Genomic DNA, 25,248 nt, shown 5'->3' with positions numbered 1-25,248 from the left:
TTTTAGGACCTTCGCACAGAACTGCCGAAACATTGAACACTTAAACCTAAATGGGTGTACAAAAATCACTGACAGGTAAGTAATGAGGATTAGTTTGGTGACTAAATGGTCATGGGGAGACTGAGGGGAGAGAAGCATGGTTGAAAATATCTTTAGTGCGTCTGCTCTTTTTCAGCACGTGTTATAGCCTTAGCAGATTCTGTTCCAAGCTGAAACACCTGGATCTGACCTCCTGTGTGTCTATTACAAACAGCTCCTTAAAGGGAATCAGGTAAGAGTACCCATTGTTTGTGGTCAAGAGAAGTACCCAAAGCTATGAACATTCTGGTGTGTCTGAAGCCTTCCTAATGGTCCAATGGTAGCAAGAAATAGGTGACTCAGGTCCCAGGGATTATCTCCCCCTCTGAATTGCTTATGATGTTCTAAACTCAAAGTTGGCAATAAACTCTCTACAGGAGAGACTGCACATGGGTGTTTTTGTTTCTTGTTCTCACAGTGAGGGCTGCCGTAACCTGGAATACCTGAACCTCTCTTGGTGTGATCAGATCACGAAGGATGGCATTGAGGCGCTGGTGCGAGGTTGTCGAGGCCTGAAAGCCCTGCTCCTGAGGGGCTGCACACAGGTACCAAAGTGTCGATCCAGCTGTACGTCTTACATGTCAGGGCACTTCAGCAGGGAACTTGCTGTTGTATTTTTCTTGGTGCCCATTGTTGCCTCACCTGGATTCCATCCCTGTTTTTTTTCCTCTGTCCATCAGTTAGAAGACGAAGCTCTGAAACACATTCAGAATTACTGCCATGAGCTTGTGAGCCTCAATTTACAGTCCTGCTCAGTAAGTAACATACTGTTCCTAAGCATTGTCCTGCTGCATATTCTCTCCCCCAGGAATCTGCTGCGGGGCGCACCATGCAGCCCCCCTAGGCAGCTGAGAGGATCAGCACAGCTTGTGAGCCTCAATTTACAGTCCTGCTCAGTAAGTAACATACTGTTCCTAAGCATTGTCATGCTGCATATTCTCTCCCCCAGGAATCTGCTGCGGGGCGCACCATGCAGCCCCCCTAGGCAGCTGAGAGGATCAGCAGGTTGCCACACCCTGATTTCTCATCTATGTCCTTATATAATCTATCAATTTGCCATAAGGTGAAAGAGTAGCAAGAAAGAGGCATCACACTCAATACAAAGCCACTGACATCTCCCCTAAAAATAATATAGATCAGGTCTTAATTGTTTTGAATAGAGTACTGAGGAAGATATCAGGAATGCTGTGAACTAGTCACTAACTAGTTGTAAGACCTAAACAATTCATGCTAAGGTCTGAATGTCTTTTTTTTATTTATAAATTTGGGATAATGATGCCTTTCATATTGTCTCAGTAGATAAAATGAAATAATAGATGTGAAAATGCTTTGAAGAATAAACGACATATGCACGAGCAAGGTGGCATTTTCATCAGGGCATTATTGGTACTTCTTCACTGCTGTTGTGAATACTGGTTATTTAAGAGGATGTTTGCTACATCCTACTGGGCTTCTCAAGATTAACGTAGATTTTGAGAAATATAAGAGAAAAGCCATTGCATTCAGCTTTTAGTTCGTGAATCATAAATCTTTAGAGTCCTGTTGGTGGGAGGAAAACAGAAATTATCTTCTGGACAAATCTTGACCTTACGAGCGTGAACTGTTCAAAAAATAGGACCTTGAATTATGTGTGAAATAGCACTGACAGGTGGCTTGATGTATAGTTTAGATGTGCATATTTATTTCTACATGAATTAGTATATTTAAGTGAACACATTATTTTAAATCTTCATGGCCAAATTCATAGAATTCTTGGGCATTTCTCAATAATTTATTGATTTATTTAATTGCCCTATTTTCTAAAACATTTGAGGAAATAGTATAAATATACATATGTATGATTTATACGGTGAATATCTAAAGCATTAATTTGTAGATAATCAGCCAAATACTAGTATGTCACTTAACCAGACAAGTCTCATGAGCTCTTTATTTAATCTAATTTTTATCATGAGTTTATGCATTTTTCCTAAAAAAAAAAATTAAATCTACTTGTTTGATGACTCTGATTGGGGGAAAATGGAATTTTAAACTTTTACTTGCCCACAGTACTACTAGACTATTTTAAAGCCGTGCAGAGATAACACAAGTACATGTCTTCCCTCTACTTCTCCTTATTCGTTTAAGTTATTAGGATAAAATGCTAGTAACCAGCAAGCAAATCTAATTCAGCAACAGTAGATCCTGTGTTTCTGCTGGTCCTGTGTCGGTATGGATGGTGCCCTCTGATTTTCCTTCCTGCACTGCTTGTCCCCAGCACGTCACCGACGAAGGCGTGGTGCAGCTGTGCAGGGGCTGCCACCGCCTGCAGGCCCTCTGCCTTTCGGGTTGCGGCAACCTCACGGATGCCTCTCTTACAGCCCTGGGTTTGAACTGCCCGAGACTGCAGTGAGTACACATTTTTTGCTTTGCAGCCCAGCGCTTGACTGAGCTGACCAAGAGGGCTTCCTGCAGGAGGGGAAAGGTTTGCTAGTGGGTACAATAGGTGGTGGTAGTGGCGATAGTAGTTTTGTTGTTGGCTTTTGTTGGGTACATTGGGGTGAGACAGTGTGCAATCCAGTTTGTGGAGATTTACACCAGGAGAGTATAAAATGTCTACCACCGGTGAACCCAAACCTTAATTTCTTGATGAATTTCACATATTTGCCGACCTACTTTGCCTCATCCTGTTATTGCTTTGAGCATCAGAGTAATCTGATGGCGAGCTTAGTGACAGCCTCATAACTACATGTCACCAGGTTCTCCTATACACCTGCTGCTCAATGGACAGAACAGGGGGAAAATGACAATCACCTTCTTATTTATCATCTTTCCCAGTAGGAAAAAAAGGTTTTGTTTCATTGTAACAAATAATAATTTATATTCTGATTCTCAAGGTAATGCATTATCATTATCAGCTAGGAATATTAAAATTTTAGTAATAGTAACCATATTAAAACTAACTATAGCTAACATCGACTGAGCTTACATACGTCCCCGACTCTGGGTTAGGCACGTAGTAAGCATGCCTCACTTTCTCCTCGCTGCATCTCTGTGACGTACTGTTGCTCTCACTTGTTTTGTGGAGAAGGAACTGAGACTCAGAGAAAATCGTATCATTTATCCTGGGTCACATGATGAGTATTAAGTAAAACTAGAATTTGAACTGATAGAGTTTGACTTCAAAACCAACAATCTTAACCCCTATAAAAGAGGCAGAAAAAAGATACTTTTTTTTTATTCTTTACTTACTAGTGAAACTTCCATTTCTCATGCTCACACCAGTTACATATCTTTTAAGAATTGCCTATTTCTGTCTTTTAGCCTGTTTTTCTTACTGTTTTGTTAGAGAAGATTCTAGATAATTTTAATATTTCTGCTTAGTAGAAGGAATCTGGTTGATCAAAAGTGGTCAGGAAGGAGGTCCAAGTTACTGGTATAATGTGGTGTTTAACTTAGAAATGTTATTCACGTGTCCATCCCTGTTAAGCGTGATGATTGAGAATTAACTCATGTTTTTCATTGCCTACAATTTTTAAAAATTTCCTGAAGGGTAACTGGGAATTTCAATAAATACAGTGTATATCTCAAGATGATTTGTTGTGTAAAAGTTCATTTTAATTGTGTTTTAAAAGTCACCAAATATTAGAATAATATTTAAAAGCAACAGCAAGATATTGGTATAGTGGGAAGTTTTTTATAGTGGATTTATTCTCTGAGTTTGAGATGGAACTTTGGGACTTTGGGCAGGGCACAGTCCTCCCTCAGCCTGATTCTCCTCATCTGTCCAGTAGGGGCAGTGTTTGTGTTTACAACCCTTAGGCTATTACAAGAAGCAAAAGTGTGCCAAAGAGTAGAATAAACTCAAGAGTGTGTGTTGTGATGCATGTGTGTTTATTATTAACCAGTTGGTACTTTTTCTCCCCTGCATGCTCTTTTCCCAGGATTTTGGAAGCTGCCCGGTGCTCCCATTTGACTGACGCAGGCTTTACACTTTTAGCTCGGGTAAGGCATAAATTTTAAAAAACAAAACCAAACTGTAATTCACCTCCCAAATTCAAAGACTCGGAGTGGTTTGGGGATGTGCAAAAACTACCTTCAGGAAAGACAGACAGGGCCGGCCCGGTGGCGCACTGCGCTAGTGCGCCACTTGGGAAGCGCGGCAGCGCTCCCGCCGAGGGTTCGGATCCTACATACAGACCGGTTCCCGCTCACTGGCTGAGCGAGGCGCGAAAAAAAAAAAAAAAAAAAAAAAAAAAAAAGGAAAGACAGACAACAGAACCTTTGAATGTGTTTGCAAGTTTTTTGAGTTAGCCAGAAATCTAGGGAGATAGTGTGGAGGATTCCAGGAGGGGTCCGACCTCACTCTCAGTCAGGTGGGGCCACCCTGAGAGGTGCCTCCTCCCTCCAAGAGACACCCTTCTTTGTACGGACCCTAGCTGGGTCTCTTGGCAGCTTCTCCTAGAGGGCCGTGCTTGGCCCTCCGCTCTGTCTTCTACATTGCCTGGCAAACACTGACCACCATGGGGGCCCCTCTGGGCCTGCTGCCAGGAACCCATAGCCTCCTGAGGATACTGCTAGTCTCCTCCTTCCACCCCACTTTTCGCCCCCCACAGTGTGTCTGAGCACCCCATCTCCATGCCCCTACGGAGCCTGTTCTATGGCTAAAGTTTACCTGCTGCTGTCTGTGAGACACTGGGAAGGTGCAGGCAACTCTCTCTCCAGGTTGAGAGAATGAAATGCAGCCCAGGGCAGCCCTGTTCCCATTTTCAATGTGACTGTGTGTCAAAGGGCACCCGCTCAGAAGTGCTGGTTCACTGGGTTGCCTTAGGAACAGAGCACATTCCCTACTGGAAGAGAAAAAGGACACTGGGACATGGCAAGCCACCAGTGTTGCCCTATTCACTGACCCACATGGTGGGGTGTGTCTTGTGGTCTCTTCCAGAATTGCCATGACCTGGAAAAGATGGATCTTGAAGAATGCATCCTGGTGAGTGGCCTCCTGACAGCCCTACGGGGTGCCCCTCAGTCACTACCAGGTAGCCCAGCACAGCCTGAGACATGGGCTGGCTGTCGTCCTGACCCTCCTTGCCCAGCATAGGTGGTTGGGGTTGGGAACCTGTGAGGGCCATGGATGTATAAATTTTTGGCTATTCTCAGTCATCAGACAGAGCTACAGCAGAGAAGATCAGGATAGCTCTGTCTTTTGCCAAACATAAAAACAAGTAAACAAAAATACTCCTTTTGTTTTTTAGAACTTTAGGGAGAAACAGGCTTGCATGTCCAGTATGGGGTGACTCCAGACAGAAGAATCCTGGGGAGCCTTCCTTGCCCACTCCTTCTTTGTCCTCTGCCCCTAGGCACCCTCAGGGCACCAGAGGAGAACCCAGAGAACAGTTTTACATCTCCAGGAGTGGGCAGATTTGAGGTTGCTGGTGAAGAAAGGAGCTCCCAGCCCAAATGTGCTTGAGATGAGTTTGTAATTCTCTCTTGCACCTTTTGATTCTCGTGTTCAGGAGAAGCCAGGATTAGGTATTAAGTTCTGGTGTAGAAGCCACACTGACACAGCGTGTTTCCCTCCAGATAACCGACAGCACACTCATCCAGCTCTCCATTCACTGTCCTAAACTGCAAGCCCTGGTGAGTCTGAGTTTTTTGTGACATTATTCGCTTCTTAGGAATGAAAGAACTCTCCTTGCTAAGCAAGAATCTGGGTTCCCTTTCTGTAAAGATATCATCATTCTTGGTTTCAAAGATATGTTAGTTGGGTTAACTTGAGAGGCAGGATATCTAAATGTCACTGCTTTCATTTAAGGATGTGAACCTAATAGGGATCCATGCACTTATCACTTCATTCAAGATCATGTTCATCTCGTCAGGTGGAGTGAAAGTTAGCATGTTATAATGTCATAACACAAAAGATTGAGGCCATCCTTGTGTGTTATTTACATTTCATATCTGCTCATATATATATCTGCAGGGGAGAAAAGAAGGGGAATATATTGAAAGATCCAAAATGAGCAGTGAAAAGAGCCCTTGACCCTCTTAGCTGTGCAGACATCTCGTGCACATTTCACATCCAGCTGTTGGACCGGGAGCCTGGAGCAGGGGAAGAGTCCCCATCCGGGAGAAAGCCCACGTATGGGAACCTGTGCTCTGCCTAATCTCGGAAATCTGACCTTCTGGATAACAGCCCCATTTTTTCGGTAAAGAAACAGGGCTCAAAGTGGTTAAGGGGCTTGCCCAAAGTGACACACCTGCTCCAAGGCACCGTATCACTTGGCCTCCACTGAGTCTGGTCTTTCCACTGCCCTGAGATGTGTGCAACAGATTTTTCTTAAACCAGCTTTCCCTTAGGTCTTTTTTGAAACTTATTTTGTCCTCAGGAGCTAGAATTCTGTAACATCATTTGGCCTGGACTTAATCTCCCCACTGATTTTCTTTATTTCCATATTCCCTCTGGACACTTTCGCCCTCAGGCACAAGTGTGGCTGGGCTTTGGACACCTCTGGGACTTTTAAAAAGCGTTTGGATCAGATTTCAGAGACTAGTCAGGAACCTAGCTGCATCCAAATTCTCTGAGTAAATTGTTTTTCTCTATGTATTGCAGATAATTTTGTAGTTCTCATGATGTCTTTACCGCTTAATCGGTTCAGATCCGGATTGGTAACTGATAGAACCAGTGATTCAGATGTGCGTTCTCCTTTCATCCCCCCACCTGTTTGTCCCCTGAGACCTCTGACCTCTGAGAGATCTGGGAAATGTTTGGAGCCCCATTTTTTGTTTCCTGTTCTAACCTCCAACCTCTCTGCTGCCCCAAGTGCTATCTCTGTCCTACCCCAAGAGACCCTAGACCAGGACACCTACCCCTTCATCAGGTTCCACAGGAAGTCTCCTCACAACAGGTACCAGGAGCCTGAGGAGGGCTTACAGTGAGCATTGCAAGCCTTTCACTCTCTCCCTGACTCCTGCCCTTCCTGTCTTCTCTTCAGGGGTACAGGGTCCGCCCCAGCAATTGTCAGGGAATGTCCCAAATAAACAGTGTTCTTCCCAATGAGGTTTCTGGTGACTGAAAATCTTCTCCATTTTGTCCCCTACGTTTATTCAAGCTCCTCTCAGAAAGAGGACTTAGAGTGAAATATAAGCTATAATAAAACCTGAAGTCTAAGGTAAGAGCCCAAAATAAATAACATAAAGAATTATTAGCAGAAAAGTCAGGAAAGTACAGTTGAAGTACTAACTTAGCTTTGAGATTCTAATAATCAGGACAGAAAAGGGAAACACCCTGGATTGCATCTATTTCCTATCCATCTAATTCACTCTACAAACTGTTGATGTCCACCTCATGCCAGGCACTGTTCTAGGCACTGAAGAATACGATAATTCATCAGGAGAGACCAACTTTGTCTTGACTCTGAAGTCCCAGAGAAGTATGTGTTCTAGATCCTTGTTTGAGGGATACATGCGGACCACTACCCACTTTGGTAATGGACAGTAATAGCAGCACCTCTGTCAACCCTCAAGCGAAGCCGAGGGCAAATTCAAGTGTAGGTTTTTACTGCAGTGGGTCCCACAGCTCAGATGTTCAGCCGGCTCACGGTCTGACTTGACATAATGGCAGCACATGGAGGAGATAGGGAGGCCAGCCAGCACGGCCCTTGGCCCCCAAGCACACCATGTAACAGGTGCATGTCTTCTCTCTGCAGGCCTTGTGCTGGGGCAGGTGGCCCCAAAGGAGCATCCTGGTCTCCACCCTAAGGAAACTTGGGAGGGTCAGATAGCACTGACCGTGCGTGACAGACCTGCACATAGGCTGCTCTGGGGACCCACATCAGGGATTCCTCCCCCAATCTACAGGGTTTAAAGGAGGCAACACTGTTGAGGGGAAAACAACATAGACTCAGAAATTTGAAATATGGTTTTAATCTTTTACTAAAGATCTGCAAGTGGGAAGAAATGTGGGAAGTGACTCCAGCTTGAAGCCACATGACTACCGCACCTCAGTTCCTAACACTTCAGGTTGTCAGGTTCTCCTTTATACATGAGTGAGGCCAGCGTGCACATAAACTACCCCTTCCAGAAATTGCTCTGTGATCCTCAAGGGAGGAAGGGCCTTGTACTCACATGAAAACAGAATTCATAAAGCTATTCAGAAGGGAAAACTGATCACGTTTATTTGAAAATAAGTCAAATATACATTTACAAACAAGGGGATTCCCAGATTCAAAAGAATACAAAAGAGTAGGACCTGGAAGATCTGTAGTCACGAAATTTGTTCAGAGGAGGCTGAGGATCCTCTTGGTCACTTGAGTTTTTGGCTGATAGGATGTGTTGACTGAGGGAAGGAAGGGGCTGGTTTCCTTTTCAGTACCAAAACCAGTTTGAAGTTTTTTAAAAATTGTTTTATTTTGTAATTCATTTGTCCTAGAAGCTGTCCAAGTGGAATTTTATTGGTCTGTTATACAAGTGTTGCTTAACAACAGGGATCCCTTCTGAGAAATGTGTTGTTAGGCAATTTCATCATTGTGCAAACATCGTAGAGTGTACTTACACAAACCTAGATGCTATAACACGCCTAAGCTACATGATGTGGTCTGTGGCTTCTAGGCTACAAACCTGTACAACATGTTTCTGTACCGAATACTGTAGAATGGTAAGTGTTTGTGTATCTAAACATTGCTAAACATAGAAAAGGTGCAGTAAAAATACAGTATTATAATCTTATGAGACCACCATCATATATGCAGTCCATCATTGACCAAAACATCATTATGTGGCACACGACTTATTCTATTAAAGAATAAGGAATACTGCCAGAAAGAAAATATATTACTTTATTGTTATGAGGTTTTATTTTTCATCCCGATTTATCAAGGGACAGTGATGTTGCGTAGAAAGCAAAGTCCGTCAGATGTCAAATCAGTCACTCTCCCCTCAGAATGACAAGTAGCCAGTTGGTGGAAGCCTACTCTTGGCTATGTGAGAGAATCTTATCAAGCCGCTACTCACTGCCCTAGAGGAAAAAATAGGGATGCAAGACTTGGTGATATTTAAATTATTATTTTCTCCCATCTAAAGTGGAAACATTTGACAACTTTGAAAATAACAATGTAACATAGAACGCATGTCGTGTCTTGGTTTCACACCCTGCCGTGTGACCCGCATCTCTCACCTTTCCCAGTCGCCCCTTCTGTTGCCCAGCTACAGTAATTGAACCCTTTGATTTCATCATTTTTTCACCGTTGATCCACCCTTTTGCTGTTCCTTCCCCCTTCCCCACTCAGCCTAAGTTCTATGGCCAATTATTAAATTTCTCCCTTGATCCTCAAGATTTACTTAGGAAAGTTTCACTTGATCCTTCCTCACTTAGCAAAGCCATCATTCTATTTAAATCTCTCTCTCAGCTCCTGAGCAAGTTCTTGAAGCAGGAGCACAAGTAAGGTGGAGCAGGGCTTGAAGGCTTTCGTCAGAGGAAATAGCACGTGTTCTTTAGTGGATCTGCAAAAGCCCTGGCTGGATTTTAGGGTGTGGGAGGAAGAGAGGAGATGAGGCTGAACAAGAGGCAGTGACCAGAGCCTCATGGGCACTGTCAAGGAGGCACTAGACTCATTCCTCTCAACTGTCTCCATGAGGCTTTGAAAAGCTGATTGTCTAAAGGGCTGCTGTTCTGTGGCACCACCTGAAGGAAGTGGCACAGCCTATGGTTTGCTCCAAATTGAGGACCCTGGCTTATTCAGACTTTCTAGTGATCTCTGAATGTCGAGATACATAAGACCCATTAAGCTGCTCCAGACACTCCAAAGCAGTGACTCCCATGCACACATTTGGGGACCTACATGTCTAAACCAACTGCTGGGGCCAAACCCCGCCTCCAGTACATGGACCTCCTATGGCTAAGATATTTAGTTTATCCTTATTGGATCTGGGTGCACACAAATTCATGATGATTATGTCTTACCTGATGAATTGACCTTTTTTTTTTTTTTTTGTCCTTTTTGTGACCGGCCGCACCGCGCTCAGCCAGTGAGCGCTGTGAGCGCACTGGTCATCCCTATATAGGATCCGAACCCGCGGCGAGAATGCAGCTGCGCTCCCAGCGCCGCACTCTCCCGAGTGCGCCACTGGCTCGGCCCTGAATTGACCTTTTTTTTTTTTGTCTTTTTCCGTGTCCGGCAATGGATCGCAACCCTCAGTGTCGCCCCCGTACCGGACCGGGACCGGCAATGGGATCGGCAACGGGATCGCAGCCCTCGGTGTTGCTCCCGCGCCTCGCTCAGCCAGTGAGTGGGAACCGGTCTGTATGTGGGATCCGAACCCTCGGCGGGAGCGCCGCCGCACTTCCCAAGCGGCGCACTTAAGCAGTGCGCCACCGGGCCAGCCCCTGAATTGACCTTTTTATGACTATGAAATGTTCCTCTTTACCACTCTTTGTCTTGAAGGCCATTTTATGATATTAATCTTTCAGTTTATATGTGCTTTTATATAGAGTGTCTCTTAGAGAAGACATATAGTTGGGCCTTGCTTTTACCTAATCTGATAATCTCTTCTTTTAATTGGAATGTTTGGTCATTTTGTGGAAATACCTCACACCCACCCACTTATCTCTGTCTCCCCCACCAGAATTCATCAGGTCCAAACTATCAGTCATTTCTTTGCCCCCCAAATTGTGGTAGCCTCCCACTAGCTCTCAACTGTGTCTACTTTTGTACTCAATAATTTGGTAGTCAGTGTGGTTTTTTTGTGGGGATTTTTTTTGTTTTTTTTCAAATTTAACTTTTTTTTTTTTTCCCTTTTTTGTCTTTTTTCGTGTCCGGCAACGGATCGCAACCCTCAGTGTCGCGCCCGTACCGGACTGGACCGGCAACGGGATCGCAACCCTCGGTGTTGCGCCTGCACCTCGCTCAGCCAGTGAGCGGGAACCGGTCTGTATGTGGGATCCGAACCCTCGGTGGGAGCGTCACTGCACTCCCAAGCGGCGCACTGTAGCAGTGCACCACCGGGCCAGCCCTCAAATTTAACTTTTTACTAAAGTAAATATACATGCAGAAAATGTACTTATTATTGGTGTGTGGATCAATGCATTTCCATAAACTAAACACACACACCGAGATTAAGGATCAACATTACCATTACCCCCGAAAAGCCCCCTTCTGCTCCCTTCCAGTCACTAATCCATTGCCGTTTCTGTATTTTATTATTTAAATTGTATGATCATGTGTACTCTTCTGTGTTTGGTTTCATCACACAATATTACATTTGTGACTCATCCATATTGCTGCATGTAGTTGAACATTGTTCACTCATTGCTTTATGGAATGGGTACACTGATTTATCCTTTCTACTATTGAATAATTGAGTAGTATCTACTTTGGAGCTATTACAACCAGTATTGCTATGTTTTTGGGTTAACATGCATGCATTTCAGTCAGGAATATCCAAATTCCCACTGCAGCATGCATATGAGAGTTCCAGTTGCTCCACATCCTCACCAACACTTATTTTCCATCTTTTTCATCACAGCCATTCTGGTGAGTATGTAGTGATACGTGGTCGTTTTGAAAAACAAATGTAACATCACATCCTTCTTAAAACTCCCAGTGACCTTGGAATCAAAATTCCTTTATGTGGCTTTCACAACTCTGACTTGGTCCCTACCACTCCCATTCCTTCTGCATCTAGATGTGTCCTCTTACTTCTCAGCTATTATTCTGATCTTCCCAAACTCAGTACTTGGAACTGTGCTCCCTGCCACCCCTGGGGCTTCCACACAAGTTCTGTTCTTTCCTACTTCGCTCCTCCTTCTTCAGTATTCAACTCAGTGCTATCTTTCTCAGATCAAATCCCACTACCATATGCTCTCAGAGTACTTACCTCGGCTTTAGTGTTTAATTAGTGCTATTTCATTTCTAGACTCTCACTAGACCAGTGCAGAAAAATGTATATTTTTACTTGCCATTCCACACATAGGGCCTGCCAGAGTTGGAACTTATATATTTGAAGGCACAAATGAACGATTGGGACCATTTATGCAGAACTTTTCGCTTGTGAAGACTTTCATGTTGGGGTGAATATTACATTTGAGATGCACGGAGGGAAACTGTGAGGTCTGAAACTATTTATTGATATGGAGAACTTAGGAAAATTATAGGAATGTCATGTGGCTATATAATATTAATCTGAATTTACTTTCTGCAACCTTTACCGTTTACCCAAAAGAAGCCAGTGGTGTCAGATCACAGTGTTCAAGGTATATTTAATTATAACCTTCTAAGATGCTCAGTATATCTCTGAGTTATGGCTGTTTGCACAAGTTCCTAAATGAACAAGGACATTGGAGTCATTGATTTCACTGGCCTCCCATCAAATGGAGAATTGGGCAATAAAACTGTTCTCAAGGGGGTAAACTCTGAAATTTCCCCTGAAACTTTTATTTCCATCTTTACAGTCAGAAAGGTGAGAAGCTACTGCCCAGTTGTAGCCAACCAGTGACCAAAGGGCCCCAAAGCTTTGTGTTTGACCCTCCCTGCCTGAATAAGTAGTGTCTTAGTACATTTTGTGCTGCTATAACAGAGTATCACACACTGGGTAATTTATAACAAATTTATTTCTCACAGTTCTGGAGGCTGGAAGTTCAAGACTGACATTGCATTCAGATTGAGGGGGCAGTATCTGGCAAGGGCCTTCTTGCTGCATCATCCCATGGTAGAAGGTGGAAGGGCAAAATGGCCAGCTTCCCTGCTTTTCCTAAGGCCTTGAGTCTTGAAGTGAGAGGGTCCTGCAAACATTTGCTCCTTTCTCCCTGATCCAGAGCCTGTCCCACTGTGAGCTCATCACAGATGATGGGATCCTGCACCTGAGCAACAGCACCTGTGGCCATGAGAGGCTGCGGGTACTGGAGCTGGACAACTGCCTCCTCATCACTGATGTGGCACTGGAACATCTAGAGAACTGCCGTGGTCTGGAGCGCCTGGAACTGTACGACTGCCAGCAGGTTACCCGCACAGGCATCAAGCGGATGCGGGTAGGTATGAGGCAGGGGAGTTGGTTATGCCTGGCATAATTTCTAAGCAACAAAGGAGTATGTCAAAACTCAATGTCCATTTTCTCCATTCTATTTAAGGCAATAGTTATGCAAACTGATCTGGTTACATAGGTGTCACCTTAGACTTCTTCACGATGTCCTTGCTTAGAACCCACCCTGCAAGATCCAATTTGAGTGGGTTTGGAGTGGAGGTTCCATGTAGTCTGGTGATCAGCACCCTTATAAGAAGGCATCTGTTAAAGGAAAGCAACTGAAGGTTGAAAGTCATTATCAGTAGGAGATAGAACATGATTTTGGCTAATTTCCAAGTAAGAGAGCTTAATAGAATTTGGCTTTCTTTCCCCGTATAGTTCACCTACATCATTTTCCTTATCATGCTTTATTTAAGCTTAGGCAACTTTATATTTACATACCAAAGCAGCCCCATCCAGTGTGCTGCAGCTGTAAAGGACTTCGCTAAGTTTGCAAACAGGGCTGGGTGGAAAGATATCAACTTATGAGTTTCCATTTGTCTTTAGAAGGTATTGTTTGGGGGCTGGGGAGGGATGTAACAGGAGTAGCTCTAGCCTACAGCAGAAATTCTATTTAACTGTCTGTCCAGTTATATTAAAGTGTGGTAGATTCTAATGGAGGACTACAGGCTTTTCTAGATTTATGACCATAATCCTAAAAATACCACCATAGACTCCTCCTGTTTTCTACTTCCAGGCTCAGCTCCCTCATGTCAAAGTCCATGCCTACTTCGCTCCTGTCACCCCACCAACAGCAGTAGCAGGAAGTGGACAGCGACTGTGTAGATGCTGTATCATTCTCTGACAGCAGCTATCTGAGCCCAAGGAATGACGTGATGTTATCTTCCTCCAGAGAAGACCCGAGTCTTCTGAACTACTCCACCATCATCCAAATCTGTTGATTCTCCATTGGGAAGGGCATTTACAGGTAAAAAGACCTCTATATGGAATGCAGTAACTCTTTCACCTTTATTCCGCTGTGATGCAATCAGATCAAAGCATTGTGTCAGTTAACACGTGGCAAGAGTGGTCTTAGTGCAGCCAGGACCATGCAACAAACCTGAAACTCTTAAGAGGTGGATACCTACCTAGGTACAAAAGTCCTACCCTTGGCTTTATCAGCATTCCTCAAACGGATCATCAGTGTTTTAGCACAAAATGAGCAGAAAAAAATATATATGCTATTGATTTTCTACGTGATACTTAAGCCAGTGGCCTACTTTAATTCACAATGATTCCATTTTGATTAGCAGGACTTCTCCACTTTGAAGATTAAATAGCAACTTTATCAAAGTGACTGTACTGAAAATTCACAACGCCTGATAAGTTTTTTTATGTAGAAACTTATGTGGAAGGCATGTTAATAGATTTCCATGAGACACCAAAGAAATGAGGACTCTACACTGGGTGGAGCAGGGTCTTCACCTTTCTGTTTCTGTCATATACACCTACAGGGACCAAAAACTAAACAAAAGCAACTCAGAGTTTGTGTTGCCTGATTGGAAATTATAAGCTCTGGCGTATGCTACAGCACATAATACATTTTTGTTATAGGAAAAAAGCTAATTATGTCCATACTCTCACAAAATTTGGGGGATCTTAAAGAAACAGAATTGAATAAGACTTAAGTTTTCTATAATATAATCAATTAAAAAAAACAATGAATGGATGCATGTAGAATGAATGTGGCTTTTTTCAAGTTTATTTTAAAATCTTAGAAATCAGGTTACACCAGAACTATTCAAAAATTTTACACACTTCAAACTCAGATCAGTAAAGTGTTGGCACCTTTTAGACTCATAAAAATGAATAAACCATTGCAATGCTTAAAAAAAACTAAGTCAGAGGGTTTTATTGCTTTTTTGTGACAGACAAATCTGTGCAAAACCGTTTTCCAAATTCAGACCTACCTTCCTAATGTTATCTGAAATATGGTTAAGTTAACCAGTTTTTTGCTGTGGCCAATTCTTGCTCTGTGGTATCCACATTTGTGATGTTTACTGAAGATTAGGAAGCCATCACCATCCTGTGACAGATGTTAATGGTAGCTGACCCTTCCTTCAACCACTCCCCAAACTGAAGGCTGAGGAGCTAGCTCATGAGAAGCTGAAGTGAAACGGCAAAAACAAAATAATTCCCTGTAACTAACAATACCTCTATCAGAAAAACAATTTTAGAAGCATTTTTAAGTACACACTGCCTCAACTGCATTAGAGGGAGAGAAGGCAGTTACATATTTACCCCTCTAAATTGACTGAGCAAGACTGTCAGAATCAGCATTGAAGTCCTGACGATTTTATTGTCTTATGACCTGGTCTAAAAATTGTGTGAATACCATAGCAGTTGTTTAAATACACATTTATACCACTGTTGGGGTGGGGGAGAATGACTGAAGCCATTTAAATAAACAAATGAGCAAGTAACACAGACTTGCTTCAGTGATTAAGAATTACAGTCTCTATTTTAAAATAACTTAAATCACCAGAGCCTTCTATACATTCTCTTTTGAGCCAGGATTCAACCTATCAATCACAGTTACTGGGCTCAAAGCTCAATGACCCATGACCTCATTTACAAAGTAGGAGAACCCTCTTGTAAGAAAATCAAGTTTGCTTCCTCTTAAAGTATGGAACAGTTACTGGGATAATCTATGCTCGATTGCATCAGCTTTGAGAAAATAAAGGGTTGGGGGGAACCCGACATGGGCCTAACTTCTTATAACATTTCAACTGGTGTATGCCTGGAACACATACAGAACCCACCCCTTCATTCTATGATTTGAGGTGGCACTGGCAAGAACTGGAATTTTAAATGAGACAACGTTTGCAAAACAATCGGAAAACATTTATTATACTGAAATGTGTACATACTACTATTAAAAAAACAAAGTAGCAAATTTGCTGGTGCCATAATTTATTTAACCTGTTTCACTGGGACAGACTAATGTTTAATGCTGCTCAGTGTAATTTCAAGTTTCATGAGCTTCTAAGTGTTTTTACCCCACTTCTAAAACCTGATGAGGAATTCAAAATAGCACACAGCATTAAATGACATTTATTGTTCCATAAATCTTGAGACCCAAAAAGGAATGCTAAATAGACAAGCAAAACTCAAACAATTAAGAGATAAGCTCACTTCTTTCCCAAAGTGACTGGTACAGAAAACATGTGGTCATACAAAAGCAAAGAGAAAAGGACAGAAAGGAAAGCTCTCCTCCTATAGGATCTAAAGGAGTTACAGATGTTTTCAAACCAAAGATGAAAATATTGAGACAGTGCTTCTTTGTAGCAAATAATTAACCCCCTTTATGAATAAACAAAATATCAAAGCTTTTACCCACTGAAGTAGTTTATCTTCTGGGAGAGATTTTAAACTAAAAATTACTTATTCCTATTTCCACCTAAACAAAGATGAGGATTAAATGGTACATTCAAAGCCAAAACACCTGGCTAAATGGACAGAGATGCTATAATTAAAATGGAACAGAAGTTTTAGAAAAAAATTTTGGTCTGCTATAGCACAGGTCTCGAAAATGCTTGCTCATCAATCTTGGGAAGGCTTTGGGTTAAGGGTGGAGATAAAGGTAGTAGGAGAAAAATAAGAAAACGGTGGATCCCCTTTGAAAAATACGCTAGCAAACAAGCATTTGGTTTTATGAAAGAGGCACCCTTTTTATAGAAAAATTAGCTATTATGTGGTGCATAAAAAGCCTCTAAATAATCACCAGAATATTTATCCATGATTGTACTAAAGCTCAATATTTGAGGAGAGATGTAAGGGATTACTATGGTACATTTTAGTGTTTAATTTATGACATCTAGTGTTTCCATGAATAATTTCATCTTGTTCATAACAAAGATCCCTTAACACAAAGTCAGAAGCTATTTCCAATGTCTGGAAGGGCTTTAAAAATGTTTAAGAATAAGATGGCATGGGGGGTGGTCAGAGATGGAGGGAGGGGGGAAAATGGGAAAGAAAAAAACCAAAGGTTTAAAAGGCAAGGAGGCTTCAAAAAATGAAAACCAGAAACTAAAATGCTAAAAATGGAAGCAAAAAAGTTTTTGAATAAATCCACGACAAAGCAAAAACACAAAAGTCTTTGTACCTATTAGGATTTACACTGATCCTCTCATCAAGGTACTCCTGATAATGCAGTTTGCTTCAAGCTCATCTTCTTGGCTTAGATCTTCCCCAATCTGGCATGATCACATCAGATGTACACCCTTAGACATGATTTCTTCCAAGAAGTGCCAAGCCTCTTACCTGACCACCAGTGGCCACATCAGCACAGTGCATCTCTCCACACATATTCCATGCTGGCTCCACGACAGCACTGTCCCCCATCCCCTCCCCAGGTCAGCATACGGTTCAGGCAATAAAAGCCAAACTGGCACAGACAGGAAATGCCCACAGTAAGTTTTTACATTCATTTCCAAACCGCATACAGTGTAAAAAGACAGCAAAGGCTGTTTCTAAGAACTGTATCTACTGGCCTCTGCCAGAGAAGCAGGCAGCTGTGCCTGCACTGTGGCCTCCAGAGCTCGATGCACGCTGTCCTGAAGTGCTCACTCTCATGAGGATGCCTGGCTACGGCAGTGACAATGACGAGATTCGCCTCTCATACAGCTCATTGGAAGGGTCATCTTGTGTTTTCAATATGAAACATTTCATACAGTAAAATCCAATCCCAAGACTTCTTGGATTCAGTCTTCACACACTTTTAAGCGTGACTTTATTTGGTACTGAATATAGTTCAGTCTACATAAGACATCACTTCAAATATATGTGGATACCATCACCATTTTCAGCTGCAGAAGGAAAAAAGTTATTTTGTTAGCCAGGCTTACAAAATCAAGACTGTTAAATTGAAAACTCCCTGAAATTGACCACCCCAACTCAGAGGTTACCTTGAAATAATTCTAGAGAAAAAAGCTGATTAACTTGCTTTTAGCTCCTCTTCCCTAAGACAACTTCATGTACATGTTCCCTTTTTAGACAATTCTGCATTTTGCTGCCTGGCCCATACTCTTATCAGCGCCCTGCTCCCATACTGCTTGCCAGTTCTGGGGGATAGGGGTCTATGAAGACAAGCGGCAGCAGTGCTGTAAGTAAGGGGAGCAAGAGCTGGAGGCAGAACAAGTGAAAATACCATGCAAGGGCAAAAGACAAAGTCAACCTACAAAATATACAAGTAAACTAAGGGTGCATATGGGAGAGCATACATCCATCTTTCCTAGAAAATTTTCTGAACTCCTCAGAGGTAGATTTGAAACACTTAAAAAAATATATTGTAGGGCCGGCCCGGTGGCGCACTGCTACAGTGCGCCGCTTGGGAAGCGCGGCGGCGCTCCCACCGAGGGTTCGGATCCCACATGCAGACCAGTTCCCGCTCACTGGCTGAGCGAGGAGCGGGGGCAACACCGAGGGTTGCGATCCCGTTGCTGGTCCCGGTCCGGTACGGGCGCAACACTGAGGGTTGCGATCCGTTGCCGGTCACGAAAAAAGACAAAAAGACAAAAAAAAAAAAAATATATTGTTACTATTGCCTGGTGGCTTAGTGTTTCTCAGTAAATGCTGAGAAGCAATACAGGCATTCATAAAGAAAAATTAATTTTTTCATGATGGCAAAGTCTGAAAAACAGTAAACAAACTGGAGAAGAAATCCTATGATGTCTGACACCAGAACTGTCCACTTGTTTCACAAAACACAACTGTACGATTTTAAGTTTCCTTTTTTAGACAATGAATTTTGCAAGGTAAAAATTCTACAGCTTTGAGAACAAAAGACTGAGCAGAAAGGTACTAAGCTAAAAATGTTTCTGAAAGGTAAAGTGAACCAGTTCACAGTTAAAAACAGCCTTGCAGGTAACTTGAAGGCATATGCAACACGTCAGGCACAAAAAAAAATTTCAGCACTGTTTGGGGCCATTCCTCTCAAGAGTAACTGCCTGGAAAGGGGGACACATGACATCTTCCTCTTCGAGGGACAGCTTTTGTGCCAAGATTGGATTTGGATCTTAATCCACCTGACTTTTAAAGCAATCTATGAATGTATGATCTCTTCTCAAATAATTCTGCATTTAAAAATCCCTCCTCATGCAGAATTACCTGCACACCTAAATTTTTGCAGTTATGAATATGCTAACTACCCTGATTTGATCATTACACATTGTATACATGTCCTGAAATATAACTCTGTACCTCATAAATATGTACAATCAATATGTTTCAAATATAAATTCCTTAAAAATACATCCCTCCTCTACTTAACCTTTTAATGCTGGAGCTCACCTGAGCCCCATTTGGGCCCTCTTTCCATCCATATTCTCTCTCTAAATGATCTCAACTTCTATGGCTTTGAGTCATTGCTGATATGCTAAAGGGCTTCCAAATTTATATCTTAAGACCAGGCCTCTTCTCTGAGCACCAGACTAGTATAATTAACTGCCTACTTGACATTTCTACATGTCCAAAATAGAACTCTTGACTGCTTTACCCCAACCTTACTTACCTCTTTAATGAGACCACCATCTGCCTAGTTGCTCTCAACAGAACACCAGGAGTCACAACCACTTCTCCCTCAAATGTGGAGCCCATAGCGCTCCTATAAATCTATAAGATACCATCACCTCTTGCCTGGATGAGATCTCCTGCCTCCAGTTTTGCCACCTTTCTTATGTCTCCAGAATTATGAGTAGAAGAAAAACCTAATCACACTACTCCTTTGTTTAAACAACTTCATTGACTTTCCAATGCATTTCAAATAAAATTCAAACTCCCATCATCACCAGGTCCTGCATGTCCAACCCTGCCTCCCACTTTACCTCCACCTTGCTCAGCTTACCCTCACACACCACGTGGCAGCTACATGGCCAGAGCTCTTCCAGGCCTTTAAAGAAGCCAAGTGCTTTCCTATGCTCACAGCCCCACACTACCTTAGGACACTATTCCTATGACCAACTCCTTCTCACTCTTCATGTCTAAACATTAATGACACCTACTTAGAGAAGCCTTGCTTAACAGTTTCATGCCCCCACCCCAACCCAGATCCCCCTTATCCATAAGCATCCCACACTTTCCTATTCCTTCATGGCACTTAAAATATTGGTAATTTTGTGTATCTGTTGGCCAATTTTGGTTTGCTTTCCCCACTAGGGTGGCAGTTCCATGGACTCTGTTTTGCTCAAGATCCACGGAGCACCAGAAGCACTGCGTCTGAGATAAGGTGCTCAGAAAAAGTTGGCTGAATAAATTGATTTTTTTTCCCCAGTCATCTAGAAGTAGTGGCTCCTCTTCCTTATTTGCTAATTTCTACTATGACCACTAGAAATATTCTGATTTCTCAAACTCTCTTATTAAAATTAGTAATGCCAGCATTTTCAAGAGTAAACAAACAAGAGGGCTGCTAATTAGCAGTGCACACTATCTTTCATGTTTCCAGCATTTTTTAGACACATGCACACAGCAAAGTACCTTTAACTGTGGAGAATAAAAAACAACTCTCATCTTGAAAGTTCTGAACCATCTAGAAGGATAAAGCAGATATGTAAGCATAATTAAGAACCAACTGCCCTTTCTTAACTGGCTAGAAATAATTAAAATAGCAGTAAAGGGAAATGTCATAATCTATATATTTTTCTTGCACAAGTCCAGGACTAAATGGCCAAAATGATTATTCATGAAGGTAATGTGAAGTAGTAAAAATTTATACTTGCTGCACTGGCAGGGCCCTGTGCTAACCATGCCTGCCTGTGATGGTCCCTGCCAAGTCCTATGGATAATGACTCTAACAAAAATTGCACAAAGTGCTCTTATTACTTGCTTGTTACTGAACATGGCGGGGAGACTGTACTTCTAACCTTAGATTTTTTTTTTTTAATTAGTCATCAATTAATGGACAAAAGGAGAACACACCGAATGCATCAGCGCATAAAAAGGGCCAAATCCCACCACTAACCCTATAGTCCCCAATGAGTGTCTGCATTCAAAAGGGATAGGGGGAGGCTGAGCCAGTTTTCCTTGATTTGTATTCCTTATTATCACTAAGATGCCTAAAATGCTTGGTTATTAAATTCTTATAAATTTTGGTTTCCAACTCCTTGAAAATGATTCTCTTGAGTATTTGCAAAAGAGGTCTAAGAATTTTTCTAAATACCAGCGTGAAAGGGAAGAGTAAATAGCCATGCGTGATTGATTTACCTGATCACTAACAAGAATGTGAATACCAGTGGGACCCTGTCTGTAAACTTGGTTAATTTTATGGAAAGGAATATTAAACACCAATGCAAGTTTTCGAGCAACTTCTGAGGCAACCATTTCTTCCAAGTAGATAGCATGATAAACTGGAAAAAAAAAAAAGAACAGCATTTTATAGAAATCTTTGATCTGTAGGAAGATCACACCTTTCAAAGTACCAAAAAATAAATAAATTAAACACGGTAACAAACTAACATTTCTTTCCCCCTCTTACTATCTTAAAATCTCCAACTACCCACCTGAAATGTAAGAATACATTATTTTATGCTCACACATATAATTTAATAAACATTAACAGTAATCTCTATACACAAGAATGAGGTTTTAATTCCTTATATCTTTCTGCAATGAATATGGAGTTTCACATATTCGAAATTTAAAAACAAATAGGGATTGGCTGAAAATGAGCATAGGGGATCTTTTGGGGGGGGTAATAGGATTCAAACTGGAATGTAGCAATGGCTGCAATACCCTACAAATTTACTAAAATATCATTAAATTGTATATTCACAATGGGAGGATTTTATGGTATGTAAATTACACCTGAAGAAAGCTGTTTTTAAAAATATGTATTTCTAGTGATATATAAAAAGAACCCTAAAAGGGTCATAGTTTCTGATCCAGTAATCCTACTATTAGGAATTTATCCTAAGTAATAAAAGCTCTCTGTATTCCCAGGCTCCAATACACAGAGAAATTTTTAATATCATGTCAGATACTATACAAAAAGCTAAGGATATAGACAATGAACCCTGATTCTTCTTTATAGAAAGTTCCAGCCACAGTCCATCCAGTAGTCTGCATTACTGGTACATATAACTTATCAGCAGATATTGTCTGCACAGTGCACATCTGTACTGAGTTTCACTCTGCAGGTTCTCCTCAATTATTGGTTCAAGCCAGACATAGATCAGGAATATCACTACTCAGAAATTTGCTTCCCCAAACGAAGCATTTTCTCATGGTTGTATGTGCATTTATGAATGTAGAAAACCTCTGTTCATTATACATTATGAAAAGCTTAGAATTTAGAACTAAAATTAAGGTAAGATTATAGAGCTCATTTAGAGCGGGGGTTACCAAACCACAGCCTACGTGGGCCAATTCCTGTCCTCCACTTTTTAAAAAAAAATATATAGTTTTATTGGAAAACGGCCACATCGATCTATGGCTATTTTAGCACTACAGTGTGTGTGTGTCTATGGCTATTTTGGCATGACAGTAGCAGAGTTGAATATGAAAGAGACCCTATGATATGAAGAGCTGCAAATATTTACTACCTGGCCTTTTACGGAAATAGTTTGCTGAACTTCAATCTAGGTATAAGTTCTCCAATATTTCCATACACCCCTCCACAAACACTCATGTTTGAGGATAAACTTTCCAAAATATTATAATCTTGACCATATGTAAATGATGTATGAAATCTTGACACATGAAGAGCTCCTTTAAATTTCTATCCTTTAAAACTAAGAATTTGTATCCTTAGTCTTAAAATTCACGGCTTTGGGAGTCAAAAAGATACCAAATGGAAAAGCTCACAATAGTGTTCTCCTTCCAATTTTTCAAAATGTTTCAATTTTCAAAATTCAAACCACAATGTATTTTTCTGAGCTCTACCTATTATTAGGTCAAATAATTGCCTCTCTGAATTCCATAACACATCTTTCTCTACAAAGTTCTGAGAGTGTTGCCTTCAATCTGTTTCAGAATGTGGGAAGAGGAAAGATTACTATATACCCACCCTACAAATGAGAAAATAATATGCTTTAATTTTAAGTGCCATAGTTAGAGGGAGGAGGGAGTAGGATTTTTATCTCTACTCCCAATCAAGCACTGTATTAAGAAAATAATGTAGAGTACATTTACAGTGACAAAAGACACAGCACCAAACTCACCACACACAAAGCTCACAGTGCTGGCTAGACACTTGCCTGAGACTTAGGACTCAGGAATTAGGACTATTATTACATACGGGTGCTTCTTTGCACATAAGTGATGTTTTTAAGGGTTTTCCCCTCACTCAGTAAAATGTAAAAAAAGAAAGAAAGACCTTCTTTCTTTTTTGTCAAGTTGTCGGTGCTATATTGATTTCAGTAAATCTGGAATTTAAGAGGAAAAAAAAAAAGCCAGCAAAATCTCAAAGCATTCAAACTAGTCTTTTGTTTGTAGATATTTCTGGTTAAAGGGGCATATAAAAAAGAGAGATCCCTAGTCTCTGAGAAAGGCTGCTAAGTTTCCTCTTCACCCAAGGACTTGACCCCAGAGTTGCTGCCTCTCACTGCTGTCAGGACTCTGCGTCAGTAACTTGAAAGCCCTAATATGGCAGGAGTTTTCCAAAGCCTTGCTCAAGTCCGGCCCATTTCTGTCTGACAATCTCAGAAAGAAAGTGACAGAACCGAGACGGTCTCATACCCACCGTAGGGTGTCCCACTGCCATTCTCGCCTCCACTGCCTGCAGCTTGCTGCTGCCCCTGGGGAGGTGTGCTGCTCGGCTGCTCCTGGCAGACATAGATGGTTAAACGGGGCCTAACTGACCTGCAATCAGAAGATGCCACTGATGAGCCTAGGAGAGAAAGCTGCCTTGCCACATGTACCAATGACAACTACAGGAGTCTAGTTCTATTTCCTTATGAGAACTTTACAATGTTATTTCATTATACAAATAATTTACTAATAAAAATATAAAAACCACACACCTCACACCAACTATCACAGGTGGTCTAATATGATGATCCAGACTCTAAACCATTGAGATGGTCTGTCAGATGCTGGTAAATTTAAGTTTCAAGATTAAGTCAGCAAATTAAAATCACTAAATTCAATTTTAATGGAATTCTCACACCACAAGCCTAGAAATAGCAACGATAGTAAATGGATCTTAAAAGCCAGCACAGTTTACAGTTTTATCATTTTAATTCACAATTAGAAGTTTACATTTTTAATAACTGTTTAGTAATAGTCATGACCTTGAAAACCATAGATTCTGTATAGCTCACCTAAATTAGAAGTTTTGTTTTCTTGGCAACAAACCCAGTCGTCTTCAAGAACTCAGTACTGCCCATGTGCATTTCTACCAGTCTTACAGTCTACCTCTGCCCTCATCAGTGCCTGCATCATATCTGGGCCTGCCCTGAAGGTGTACACAAAACAGTCTTCTCGTGAGCATGATGCTGCCGATGCTCGATGGCACACACAGGCATACGCCAACCTAGCGTGGAAACACATTCTGCCCAAATTCCCCACACGAAGAAAGATACATTCTTATTTCATGCAAAACAGTTCACAGCATTTTACCTTGACTTCAGTGAATTATAGAGCCGAATTCCATCGGCTGCGCCACAAATTTGAACTAAATCCTCCTTTGTCAGTTTTAATAAGTCGGCACCTGGAAAACAGCAGAGAGTGTCTTCTCAAATAAACGGAAAAAGAACTAATAGAACTGGCTGTCTTACAGGCATCTGTCTTCATGCAGTTAAATGTCCTTCAAAACAATCACAAGTATCCTGTAATACACATATACATGAACAACATGAGAAGAAGACACATACACAGACATACTTGTCCCTCAGAGTCAAAGAAAATGCTGACTTTACCATGTCCTGTATCAAGAAGGAGTTTAGATGCGCAGAAGCTGGTAAATCAAATTAATGAGCAGCGCCTATAGGACTATCTGTTCCCAGTACAGGATTTCACTGCCTATCTTATTTAGGGGCTGGGTTGTGGCTGCATGGAAAAACATGATTCTGACCCTAGATAAATAAACCTTGAGATCACCCAGACCAGTCAATCTTTTATTTTACAAAGGAGAATCAAGTCCAGAGTTTTGGAGACTTTCCCCAAATCATGCAATGAGCTGGCAGGAGAGCTAGGATTAGGCCT

At 41.7% G+C, this 25,248-nt stretch overlaps 2 protein-coding genes across 7 annotated transcripts in view; one reads left to right on the top strand and one right to left on the bottom strand.

Moving 5' to 3' along the window:
- On the top strand, positions 1-20,383 carry FBXL2 (F-box and leucine-rich repeat protein 2). Of its 2 annotated transcripts, XR_550925.1 has the most exons (11): positions 1-75; positions 157-271; positions 497-623; positions 759-833; positions 2,336-2,466; positions 4,002-4,062; positions 5,003-5,047; positions 5,641-5,697; positions 12,866-13,078; positions 13,808-14,038; positions 20,266-20,383. XR_550925.1 is itself a non-coding variant. In XM_008578564.1 (10 exons), the coding sequence occupies exons 1-10, from the start codon at positions 51-53 to the stop codon at positions 13,913-13,915; spliced, it is 957 nt and encodes a 318-aa protein (XP_008576786.1). In that variant the 5' UTR covers positions 1-50; the 3' UTR covers positions 13,916-14,946. The 2 variants fall into 2 exon arrangements, 1 of the variants encoding a protein (XP_008576786.1); XM_008578564.1 differs by lacking the exon at positions 20,266-20,383 and having other exon boundaries at positions 13,808-14,946.
- Positions 15,933-25,248, bottom strand: part of UBP1 (upstream binding protein 1 (LBP-1a)) — a 52,957-nt gene continuing 43,641 nt past the window's right edge. For 2 of the 5 annotated variants that reach the window (XM_008578565.1, XM_008578566.1), the window contains 5 exons: positions 24,664-24,754; positions 23,786-23,904; positions 21,310-21,452; positions 20,584-20,635; positions 15,933-17,918 (listed from right to left, as the gene is read on the bottom strand). In XM_008578565.1, coding sequence (XP_008576787.1) covers positions 17,881-17,918; positions 20,584-20,635; positions 21,310-21,452; positions 23,786-23,904; positions 24,664-24,754 — 443 coding nt within the window. In that variant the 3' untranslated portion in view covers positions 15,933-17,880. Of the gene's footprint in view, positions 17,919-20,583; positions 20,636-21,309; positions 21,453-23,785; positions 24,500-24,663; positions 24,755-25,248 lie in introns of those variants that run through there. The other 3 variants (XR_550926.1, XR_550927.1, XM_008578568.1) reach the window with 3 other exon arrangements.

Source organism: Galeopterus variegatus, unplaced genomic scaffold (assembly GCF_000696425.1).
Source record: "Galeopterus variegatus unplaced genomic scaffold, G_variegatus-3.0.2 Scaffold1718, whole genome shotgun sequence".
NCBI lineage: Eukaryota > Metazoa > Chordata > Mammalia > Dermoptera > Cynocephalidae > Galeopterus > Galeopterus variegatus.
Note: the sequence above shows the minus strand (reverse complement) of the source record. Positions and strands in the feature narration are given on the sequence as shown.